At 37.8% G+C, this 12,182-nt stretch overlaps 1 protein-coding gene across 2 annotated transcripts in view; it reads left to right on the top strand.

The window, feature by feature from the left end:
* The window catches only part of gpr153 (G protein-coupled receptor 153), a 31,767-nt gene that overhangs the window by 7,841 nt on the left and 11,744 nt on the right, over positions 1-12,182 (top strand). For both annotated transcript variants that reach the window (XM_003444868.5, XM_025901841.1), the window contains exons 2-3: positions 6,186-6,816; positions 11,104-11,533. In XM_003444868.5, coding sequence (XP_003444916.2) covers positions 6,332-6,816; positions 11,104-11,533 — 915 coding nt within the window. In that variant the 5' untranslated portion in view covers positions 6,186-6,331. The remainder of the gene's footprint in view (positions 1-6,185; positions 6,817-11,103; positions 11,534-12,182) is intronic.

Here is a 12,182-nt window from a genome sequence, read left to right as displayed (position 1 = left end):
ACACACTGTCATCTATTCTGGCCTTTGTTTTAACAGATAAATCTATCTTAATGTCTGCCAAAATGTGTCTGGGCAACCTTGTCTCCTCTTCGCTCTGTATCTCAGCTGATTATAGTTTCAGATGAAGAATAAAAAAAAGTGTTTGGTCCTTTTTTTTTAGTAGTCCAGAATATGACTCATGTGTAAAGTGATATGTTAGTCATCCAGCAGAAGAAAAGCACTGTTCTTCACACAGCAGTTTCACAAGGCCACCACAAAGTATTTCTACGAATGTCTTTGACAAAGAAACTGTGGTAATAAATTACATTTGTTGCACTTAAAAATGTAAAAAGAATAAAGAGATCTGTGTAATATATATTCAAGCATACACATAATATCGTGGTAGGAAGCACTATAGTGCATAATATGTGTACACTATTAGCATTCATTCAGTCTGGCTAATATTTCTCCATTTTCTCAATGAAGATGCAGATTTAATTATCTTGTGTATTACTTAACATTTCTAAACTAGATATATCTTCTAACTAATAACTCTAAATACTAATATATTTAAGCAGTTTGCATATTTAACTGTTTATTGTTACTTTATTGCTTAGATATATTGTAGCACTAAAGGTTATCTCACATGTTTGCTTGGGTGACGCAGGAGGGAATCCAGTGTACTCCAAGTGATGGTCCCAAGCCCAGGAAAATGGGGCGGGTTGTGTGAGGTAGGGCATCCGGTGTAAAATCTTGGCTCAAACATGCAGGTTATAATGAATGAGATTTCGGATTGGTTGGTCGGTCAGTTAACACAATATTGGACACAACATCACCTAGAAGATACTCAAAGGTACCATACCCATCAATGACGATTGAAGCTAACTTGTTTTTAATGCCACCATTAATAGCAGATTGATGGGAAATTAGGTAAGAACATCACATTGAGGGTGTCAGTGTAACACACTGAAGTGGTTCTTCACATTTGCCTGAAAACTGTTAAAGGGTATTGGCTGTACATGAAGATGTGACAGCCAGTGGCTCCCTTTGCTGTTTTTCATCCTTGTTGAATCAGAAAGCAGTATTTATAATTACAGATGGCACAAGATTTAATAAAGAACAGCACACCTTCAGAACTCTGTCGTGTATATACAGTATTCTGTTTCCAAAATTGTGATATCCTCAAACTGTTGTTGGTTTGAGCAACATATTGTATCATGATAGTGTTATATCATATTGTGGGTTACTCTGCGATTTCTACCCCTAGAGAGATTTTTCCACTGTGAGAGAACACAAGACTCCAGTGAGATGAGAAAGGCAGACCCCGTGTTAACATCAGTGATCACTGGTGCTCAAACTCAGTTAAACAAGATGGAAAATATTTACCACCTGTGGTTGTGTTATTTATTTATTTTTTTTGAGAGCTCACCCGTGTGTTTTCCTCTGCTGTTTATATTCATCTGGATACAAATTCATAATATGGGCTACAGGTGTAGAAGGCGCTGCAGAGAGGGATTAAAGAACATGACCAGGGCACATTTACAGTTACTGTCATACTGTAATCATGATTACAATTATGATTACCCTATAAAACCTTGCATTGCATAATGGAAAAAAAAGATTAAAATGCAGGATATATTTTTATATGTTTTCTGATCTTTATTGTTTTAGTGCTATGGTGAACTAGACACTCATTTTAACAACTCATCATTAAGTATCTTGGTATTAGAAAGAGAAAGTCTTTGCGTCATGTGTATGTAATTTCCAGTGCTGATTTCTCTTGTGTACACTGAGACTAATTTGGCTTTGAGGCCTGAGGGACTGTGGTTGATCGAGCTGATCAGTTCACTGTGGTTAGGAAGCTTGTCAGTCAAGCATTTGGATAAAACCAGTGCTACAAATACTACTACTGCTACTGCTACCACTGCTGTTCCTGTTATACCTCTAATACTCCTTTAACAACCACAACATCAATAATGCATACACAAACTTATACATGGTGCTACACAAGCCCAACACTGAGACCAAGGTTTCAAGCTTTTGTAAATAGCAGATTGAACTACAGTACGTGGTAACAGTAGAACCAGCAGTAATAATACTAATAGCATTTTCTTTAGTCAGATTATGATTTACTAATGATTATGTTGGTTTCTTTTTTTAAATTTGTATTTTATATCAGTGTATTAAGTAAAGGTTCAGGGTAGGGCACTTTGAGCACCTTTAGGATGTCAAGAGAATTGTTTCAAGTACTTTAAATTGCACTGCATTTTACCCACATTGTAGATGTAATTAACTGACACTACCTTTTATTTTATGAACATGGTGCCAAGGGGCAATTTAATGAACTTTTTTCTCATTTTCTAACCTCGTTATTCGCTGCTTTAGCAGATTTGCAGGCTTAATTGTAATTTAATTGAGATTTAGTAAGAATGACAAAGAATTCCACCAAGCACAAATAAACAGAAAGAGAACTGATAGTAGTTTCACAAACATTTACTAGTAATCTGTAAATTCTTGCCACAGTCTTATATAGACCAATTATCCTGATGGGTGCACATGGGATTTGGAGCTTTGCATTCAATATCTGGTGAAATTTATGTCACGTGGAACATCCCTAGCAGACTTGAGGATGCACACTCCACAATACAGCAGTTAAAGTGAAACCTCTGAATTTGAGGTGTCATGTCATACTGTGTAGTGGGCTTACTGTGGCAGTGGGCTTACCTTGCTACATGGGAAAACTGCTATCTGAATTTTTCTGTACTTAACATTTTCAGCTGCCTTTAATACCTGTTATTAAATTTTATATTTTGGGGTACTTCAGTTTTTTCTAAAACATTTGCTCACTTAAGTTAGAATGACAGTTTTGAAGTTGGGTTTTTACATTGTCATAGTACAAAAGGGGAATTAAAGTGTGCATAAAAAATATAATCTATGTGGGTTTTTTTTATAATATCCGTATGACCTTCAGCTGCTCCCAGAGGTAAAAAAAAAAAAAAAAAATGGACTTGGCTGTAAAGATCCTGGTATAAACATGTTAGAGCTTAACACAATTTCTTGTATTAAATGGAAAGCTGCTGTTCCTCTTGAGTCTTGTGAGTCATCCAAGCAGAAGGGCTCCAGGTTCATGGTCACCGCTCTCATCTTACACTTGAAAATTACAAATGCAACTAGATAAACAGAAAAAGAAATAGTTTTTTTAAAATAAATTTTCTTTTTTTTGCCTGAGGTGAAACATGAGTTCTCTTTATTATGGAACACACTTTTAGTTGTTTGTATGTCTATGACTCAGAAAAGTCAGTTCTTTAACTGTGACTGAAATTGCTTTTTTTCTTTGTACAATTGTTCTCTGTCTTTTTACTAAACCGATATGTACAAAATTATGACAAACACAAGATGATATAATCATAGATTGATTATTCGACAAATAAAAGCAGGGTATAATGAAGTCTTTTAAACTCATCATGTTAAACGGTCAGCTGTTCATCAGCTGTGACTTTTTTAATCAAGTCTGTTAATTGTGCTTCTTATCAGTAATGAGTCAAACCATTAAAAACTGAAGGATACATTTTGACTTCCGACTCACAAAAAAGGGGAGCTGAGTCATCTATACGATGTGATCATTTCAAGAGCTCGAATATGACTCATGCAATGCAAGTTATTTCAGAATGTGTTAAAAACACAACTGGCTTGTGGTGATTTATCAAACCTATACAGTAGAAATTACATTTTATGCAACATTTTTATCCAGTTACAGACTTAGATGGCGTGTTTGCTGGCTGAATCACTTTAATAAGCATTGCATTTCTGAGCTATTTTGGAGTCAATGCAAATGTGAGACTGTAATGTGCATAGTTTAGATAACTAAACATGTTGGGTAAGGTTGGATAGAGATTGTGATTTTGTTTAAATGTTAACAAATTCCATACATGCTAATGTTACCTAGCTAGTTGTCAGCAACCAGTAAAATGTCTTATACATTTTACATTTACAAAATTATCTAATGCAGTCACAAATGTCCTTTTAAATATATTTGGTATAGCACATTAGTTATTCCCAACCTCGGGTGTTTGTAAGCTAGTGTGCTTCTAGGTAGTTTACAATTCTCCCGAGTGTGGATAAAGTGTGGAGGGTTGCATCAGGAAGCATGTCCGGCTTAAAAATCTTTGCCAAATATGCAGCTCCATTGGTTGTGATGTCCCCTTGAGTTCTTCTTCTTGTATAGCACAATCATGTATAGAAATATAAGTACTAAAGGTTGAATTTATAATTGACACAAAATATGACAATGTCTCCTTAACCTCAATCTCAATAAAGAGATATCTGCATGCCTGGTAATCATTTTCTAGTCTTTTATTGACCGTTCATATTTGTTTGGATGCAGGTAGGCAGTGAAGTAAAAGAAGGACTTCATTTGCTGAAATGCAGTATGGCATTTCAGACATTCATTAAAAGAGACCACAAAGTCTTGAATTGTATATAAACCAACCAAATATCCTGGATAGGATATAGCTTGAAAAATTGGCCATTGCCCCCAAAAGCGGAGTCAATACTCTTACTGGTTCCCAGACTGTCTAAGTTAAAACTATTTCATTACATTTATCAATAATGAGTTTCCATAATGTGAAAGATTTAGCACTACTGAAGACTCTATAGAAGCTCCACACTGTGCCCCTTGTTCCGACATTATCACTGAGATGTTTTTACCTGTGAAAGCAGGAAAAGCATCACTGCAATGAAAAATAATAATGGATGGAGCCACTGTTGATAGCAGGTACCCAGTATGTCAGTGAGTGTGCTGATTCTGGATTCGGTCTTCATTTTGGCTGTGCTTTTCTGTTCTGTTCCTCTGCAGCTGGTGAACTTGAAGAGATGAGTGAATATACCAATAAAATCTGATTTCCTGTTCAGCAGATGCACTGTATAAACATTTAACAAAAGGGCTTGGGTTGACACACAATGGAGGAGCGGGAGAGGAGGGGTGATGTAATCAACAACGAAATGCTCTTCTTTCCGTGCACGAGGCATCAATGCATTTTAGGCACTGTGTCCAGTATTTTAGGTGTTGATGTTATACTATTATTTTGGTTACATTGTTTCATGCCACACCAAAGAGAACAGGGTTATGATGATGCTATACTTGTCATTTCAAGTGTCCCCTCCGAGGGTCTTGCCTACAGCATATCAGTGTTTGGACAAGCCAAAAGACAGGGCATAGATGTGACAACACTCCAGCTGTGCCAAGCATTTTTCACTGGAGAGTGTGTGAACAAAAAGCTCTCATCTGCTGATGATTCTCTCTGTGTATTATGCTGGAAATGACCTTTAAAAAAGGAACAAACTGTTGCAAACTATTTCTCGTGTTCTTTCAAAAGCTGCATACAAAAGATAGCATATAATTACATTATGCTTTTTGTCCTTTTAAAAGAATCTACTATCTGAATTGTCGCAGGAAAAAAAAACACAAAACAATACACACACAATTATAAAGTGTTGCCTAGCGATTTACAGTTGAATCAGCATCTCCAAGAAAAACAAAACCCTCTCAGGATGTAACTAGGATGATGCCTCTGTTGCCTTAATTATATATAAGTTCATAAATTGGTCAAAGAAAGATAAATTCCCATCTCAACTTTAATAGAACCTCGGATGAATTACTCATTCAGGAAAAAAAAAATGAATGTAAAAAAAGGACAGTAAATTTTCACAATTAATGAGCTGCAAGCAGCAGTTGTTTTTCTTAATTAACGACTTAACAAATAGCTGATTGTCAAAGTTACTGATTAGTCTACTTTGTTAATTATACAAGAAAGGGACCCACTCAATTACTTGACTAAGTGTGCACTTCTGTGGTATTGATATTTATCTCAATATTTTAATGTTTGATTTTTTTGTTAGTGCTTTATTTACTCATTGCTCATCGTGGATTGCATGACTGCAGCTTCATGCTAATCTGTGTCAACTGGACTTCTTAAAATAAGACCTGTTTAGTAATTACTGTTCTCTCTTAACCTTATTAAATGGAAAATTTTCAGGCTAAACACATAGAGTTAATCTGTTGTGATTAAAATAACCCCGATAATTCACTGATAAGGGATTATGTCTGGTCAAGGATTATTTAGAACTAGATCGACCAATGTAATTTCTTAAAATTGTTACTCCCTCTGACCACTTTGCTTCTGTCGTTTCTCACCCCATTTCTTCAGCTTTAGGACTGTAAGGGAACTGGCCCAGCTCTGCCATCCTCCTCCTCTAACATCACACTGCGTTGCACCACAGTCATGTCCCTTCCCCACTGTGCCCGACCCATGGAGAGTGCACACCCACCCAGATAGGATGCCTGCCCCGCTTGATGCCCTGCATCCCCTCCTGCCCATCACCACCTCCTCCTTCTCCTTGTGTGTACCTGCTCTTGCCAACAGTTCCTTGCGGCCCCCCAGGCTCCACCCTGCCTCGTTACAACATGGTGGATGATTTAACCACCATGAAGGATGATGTCATCAACGCCAACACGCTGGCTTGGCTGGTCTGCTCGGGCGTGTCCATCCTTGCCAACACTTGGAGTATCCTTAGTGTCAGTGCCAAGCAGAAGAAGTGGAAGCCGCTGGAGTTTCTCATCTGCACCTTGGCGGGCACACATATCCTCAACATGGCCATCCCCATTACCATGTACTGTGTCATAACACTGCGGCGTCAGCACTCCAACTACGAGTGGAATGAGGGTCTGTGCAAAGTGTTTGTGTCTACCTTCTATACTCTCACACTGGTCACCTGCTTCTCGGTCACCTCACTCTCCTATCACCGCATGTGGATGGTTCGCTGGCCTGTAAACTACAGGTAAGACAACTGATTTTGTTGTTTGTTGTTTATGACTGACCCTAGTTATAATCTTTATTCAGGTTGCTTAAATTTTAAATGGCCATTTCATCCAAATTTCAGTTTCAAGCAAGGTATTGCACTTTATATATTTCAATCTTTATTCGCTATGGTTTATACACATCTGCTTCTGATGTTTTCAACCCAGTACATTTCATTCCTCGCTCTGAACAGTCATTACTGGAAGTACTTTCTATTGAAGAAATGGCTGCTTTATAAGCTGTTGTCTAGTTTTATCTCCAGATAAAAATAGACCAAAGTAAGAAATAATACTTTGTTTTGTAGTTTAGGGGGAACCAAATCTTTAGGGTTGCTTGAATATTCAATAACAGAAATGTCAGTATAGCTGATACAGTATTATGTGTGTTTTTAAAAGTAAAATAACATAAATCAGGCGCGCTAAAATGTAGTGTGATCTTTAGCACAGGAAACATAAATGTGTTTAAAGGCACTTTAGATGTTAATCTCCTGCAAGGCTCGCATTGAATCCTTGAAAGATTCTACAGTTAAGCTTCAGGTTTTTTTTGGGCCTCTTCCTTTGACAACTTCTCACATAGGATATAGACAGATTTCAATTTTTGTGGCCCATCACCTTATTTACCTTTGATTTTGAGTGTGATGCTCTTCATCATGCAAAGACTGTCCCCTGCCAACACATCTGCTGGTTGCAGCTATTTGGGGTAACACCATGCGAAACCTTCTAGACTGAGCATCTGCCAGCTCTAGCTTTCACCTTCATTTGGCTCCTCACAACATGTGATAATACTAAGTAACACTGAATAATAAAGATCAGGTTCACCTCACACTAACAACACCATTTTGGTCCTGTAAGACTTCCAAGAAATCTGCTGTTCACACATAATCAGATGTTCTAAGGAAAGGTTCCCTTTCCTTTAAAATGAGATTTGGATGCTGTATCTCTTCTGATATGTACCAGTGCTGCTCTGAACTGACACATGCTAATGATTATTAAGAAGCACCTCTTGGTTTGTTCTAAGATAAGATTGTAATTTATCATGATAATGAGTTGCACAGCAGACCATATTGACTGTATAAATGATTAATGTGAAGGTTTGTAATTGGTGCATCTTAAGAAAATTTGAAGCACAGCTCAGAGGTCTTGGCTTTGTTGCATTTTAGCTGTTACATTCAGAGCTCTAAGCTCTGCCCATCAGGTGCAGCATAATCATTTGCAGTCGAATGCATTTTGAGAGCAAATACTGTAGCAAAACAGCCAGAGAACCTATAAAATCAGCTGTCGTATCTGCAGAACACATACCAACTAAAATGTGGTGCATGTGGTGAACATCAGTCTTGTGCTGCGTCACTCTTTCTCTCCTGCTGAAAATCAACGAGCGATTACGTCCTGTGGCATCAAGCCTGCAGATACTAAGCATGTTTTCAACTTGGCCAATTTTGCAGATAAGCAGACATTCAAATAAGATATGCAAACTTCCTTTTAAATCTAAACCCAATCTTGCTATCTATATTGCTTCTGCAGCTGCCAGTATTGGCCGATGCCCACACAGTGATATCAAGCTTTACACAGATGCTTTTATCTCCCTCGTCTGTTCCCTCACTCATCTGACTGTAGTCTCTCTGGTCCCCTGTCTGGGAACACTTTCCACTCAGCAGCTTGTCTTCTTGTGTTCAAGTCACCTTTAACAACGATATAGTGGAGTGATAGCTCAGGTGATGCACCGTGTAATTGCTGTTCATCTTTCATTTAATTTCGCTCCACATTTGCCCTGCTGAGCTAGCATGGCTGCCTCTACTCTGACATTAACATACACTGAAGGCCTGAATTATGAATTCCAACCTTGTACTTAGGCAGCTGTGCTCATCACCCTGCGTTCACTATCTCTTAGGAGGGGTTTTTTCCGCTCACAATGCTCTCAGTCTGGTAATAGATTTATGCAGCTTGGTGATGTAACCGTCCCCATGTACCCCAGGCACAATCAGGAAAGGCTAGCATTATTACTCATTGTGACAACAAGACCTACTTGTCTTTGAACGAAGCCATAGTGCAAAGATGGAGGCTACTGCAGTACTACTGTGACTGCTACTGCAGGCTACTGTAGTACTCATATTGCGTCAGTGCATGTAGGCTTATGCTTTACTACTTTCAAATGTTTTCCATTTTATTTTGCCAAGCTTTTTATGTAAAGCCATCCATTCTACGGTATATCCAGCCAGTGTGCCTCCAAAGCATTTTTATGGAAATGGAGAAGGGAATTGGTGATATGCATTTTGGTTCTCATTGAGAGGTATGTTTGGCTTCCTACGCTAAAAGAGCTGATGCTTAATGAATTAAAGAACCTTTTAAAACACAAATGAACCAGTAGAACCATATTAACTGTACTTTGTTACACAACAGAGGCATAAAATAGTCTATATTCACGTTTTAGCAACTGAAAAGGAATTTTTTTATGTATGGCACACATACACACACACACACACACACACACACACACACACACACACACACACACACACACACACACACACACCTACATTTGTGTGTGTCTGTATATTTTTGCTTATGTCTGGAACAGCTCAGTAATACTTGAATACAGTAATCTATCCAAATGTTTTGGCAGGATAGCGTACTCTTTCGTCATGTTTGGGAAATGAGAACGCCAGTCACTGCTTGAGATATTTTTAGATGTATGTGTGTTGTTTCTGCAAACCTTGAAAAGTGCCACATCGCCAGAGGTCACAAACACATTCAGCAAATTGCTCGACTGTAACAATTACTTGGAGGTGAGAGGAAACAGAAATCTCTTTGTGTTGAAATAGACCTACATGATAAATAGACCGAGGGATATCAAAGGCAATCTTTTACCATCAACAAATAATCGATTTCCTTCCACATTCATCTTCAGTTTATCTAAGCTGTGCCTATGTGGGTTAATGTTTTTATCAGCTTATGTATCCCAGCTTCATATCTGCCATTTTACAGTATTTGTCCATGGTTGGGGTCTGTTTTACTTGTAATACTGATCAGATTTCCTCACCATGAAAAAAAGTCAAACACAGACCTCGTTATCAGTGCTCTATTTGAATCATTTTGTTTGAATTGTTGAGGATGGATCGCAATTACTGTAGGTGCACTGTTTGCGGATATTGTATAGTGTGTGTCTCTGATGTGTAATGATTCTGAGAAGGAGACTGAAACCCTCCAGGTACTAATAATATTGCAAATTTCAAGCTCATTTCTGTTTATCAGCCTTCTTAAGTTACTTTGGTACAGCCAGAGCAGACCGCACTGTACTTGTTAACAAACCGAGCAAAGACACACGTCAATATTAAAACCAGCCTACACATTTTTCTGTGAAACAAAATGTAATATGGAATGGGCTGCGTTTTTCTTCTTTTATAGCTTTTAGCTGTGCAGTCATGTTAGTTACAATTTTCATCAACTCTTCAGTGCATCAACACTGACATAAAAGTGGCTCAGCTTTAGTTTGAAGTATGTGAAGAGGCTGAACACAGTAGCATAGTGGTATCTGCACCAAGTAACATAGATATGTAATTACAGAGCTACACAGACAGTTAAAATGCATGAATGAATAAATAAATAAAACTCTGTGCAGAAATCCAGACAGAAATCAGGCAGAAAAATGTATTTTAAAATTTGTTTCAAGTGAGAAGGATTGAGGGTCCTGTTCTGTAATCCCAGGATAGAAAAGACATAATGTAAGTTAGAAAAATAGTTCAGTATGCTTTCTTAAACAGAAAACCAGCAAAGATTGGCAGGAGAGACTTTTATTTAGATATATTTTGGCAGGGCAGGTTTGTAAAGACAGGATGGGTAATGGGGTTGAGTAATATCTTGGTAGCAATCAATGTGTCATGCTTTTGCTCTTTGGAACTGTAAATGCAGGCTAAAGCATGCTGATAACTATAATGTTTATCCAGGTAAAGACTGCCTTTGAAATGCATTACAGTGATGGAGGTTATTTTGTTCAGAATCTAATAAGGATCAAATGACTGTGATTAAAGACGATTTCCTTTTTCTAAAAAAAAGATAAAATGCAAATCCATTTTTTGTTACTTCTCTTTGTTAGAAACTCATTTATAGTGTGTACTTGTATATATTTTTGGTTTTAGGGATCTGAGCATAGTGATTTTAAAGATCAGACAAGTTAGGATCCACAGGTTTTACACTCTAATGAACGACACAGAAATCAAAGCCAATGGGAATTTCACTTGACTTCCTGCAAAAATCTGTTGTTCTCTTTCCAGGCTAAGTAACACAAAGAAGCAGGCAGTACACACAGTGATGGGTATCTGGATGGTCTCCTTCATCCTGTCCACACTTCCAGCAGTGGGCTGGCATGACACGATTGACCGCTTCTACACCTCTGACTGCCGGTTCATTGTGACAGAGATCGGCCTGGGCTTCGGAGTCTGCTTTCTGCTCCTGATCGGTGGCAGTGTGACCATGGGTGTGATCTGCATCGGCATCGCTCTCTTTCAGACCTTCTCGATTCAGGCAGGTCACAACGCTGACAAGAACAAGTTTAATGTTCCCACCATAGTGGTGGAGGATGCTCAGGGAAAACGCAGGTCATCCATCGATGGATCAGAACCTCTTAAGACGTCGCTGCAAATCACCTACCTGATCAGTGGTATTGTCTTCATCTATGACTTCCTGACTGGCTTCCCCATACTGGTGAGTTCACTCTTCTTCTTGCTTGATTATAAAATATTTATAACAGGAACATGTACTTGATAATATAATAATAATGTACATTTAATTTGGTGATGCACTGTACAATCACAATTAAATCAAATCACAATCAAAGACAATTATAGCCAATTAGAGAGGATATTTTGCAGTGCACCTCTATTCATTAACTCACTGTTGATTCATATTGAATACAGGTTTATACACACATATAAGATTAAACTTCTTCTGTCATAATTATGAATTGTGATAGTTTGAAGTATAAGAAAGTTCTAGCCTTTGACTCTCCCTTTTAATGTTTTTTTTGAGTAAGGTTTTCATGCTTGTTTTTGAAATGGTGTAGCCTCTAAGAAAACAGCTACACACACTAAGATAGTGATGCCACACTAATGGCATACGTTTTTTTAACTGTTCTTTTCCACTTGAAGGTGAAGATTTCATTAATAAAGTTATGTGACATACATGTGACAATGAGGTAACCTGTAATCTGAAGTTACACATAAAAATATTTCATACATTCTGAAGCTGTAAGGAGGTCAGGTTAAATGTGGAGAGATTTGTGTTTGATTTCTTTTACATATTCTATAGTGTAAGCCCACCAATGGAGAGATAAAAAACCAAAACAATTAACAAT

The sequence above is a fragment of the Oreochromis niloticus genome, linkage group LG20 (genome assembly GCF_001858045.2).
Source record: "Oreochromis niloticus isolate F11D_XX linkage group LG20, O_niloticus_UMD_NMBU, whole genome shotgun sequence".
NCBI lineage: Eukaryota > Metazoa > Chordata > Actinopteri > Cichliformes > Cichlidae > Oreochromis > Oreochromis niloticus.
The sequence above is the reverse complement of the archived record's forward strand: the minus strand, read 5'-3'. Positions and strand labels throughout refer to the sequence as shown.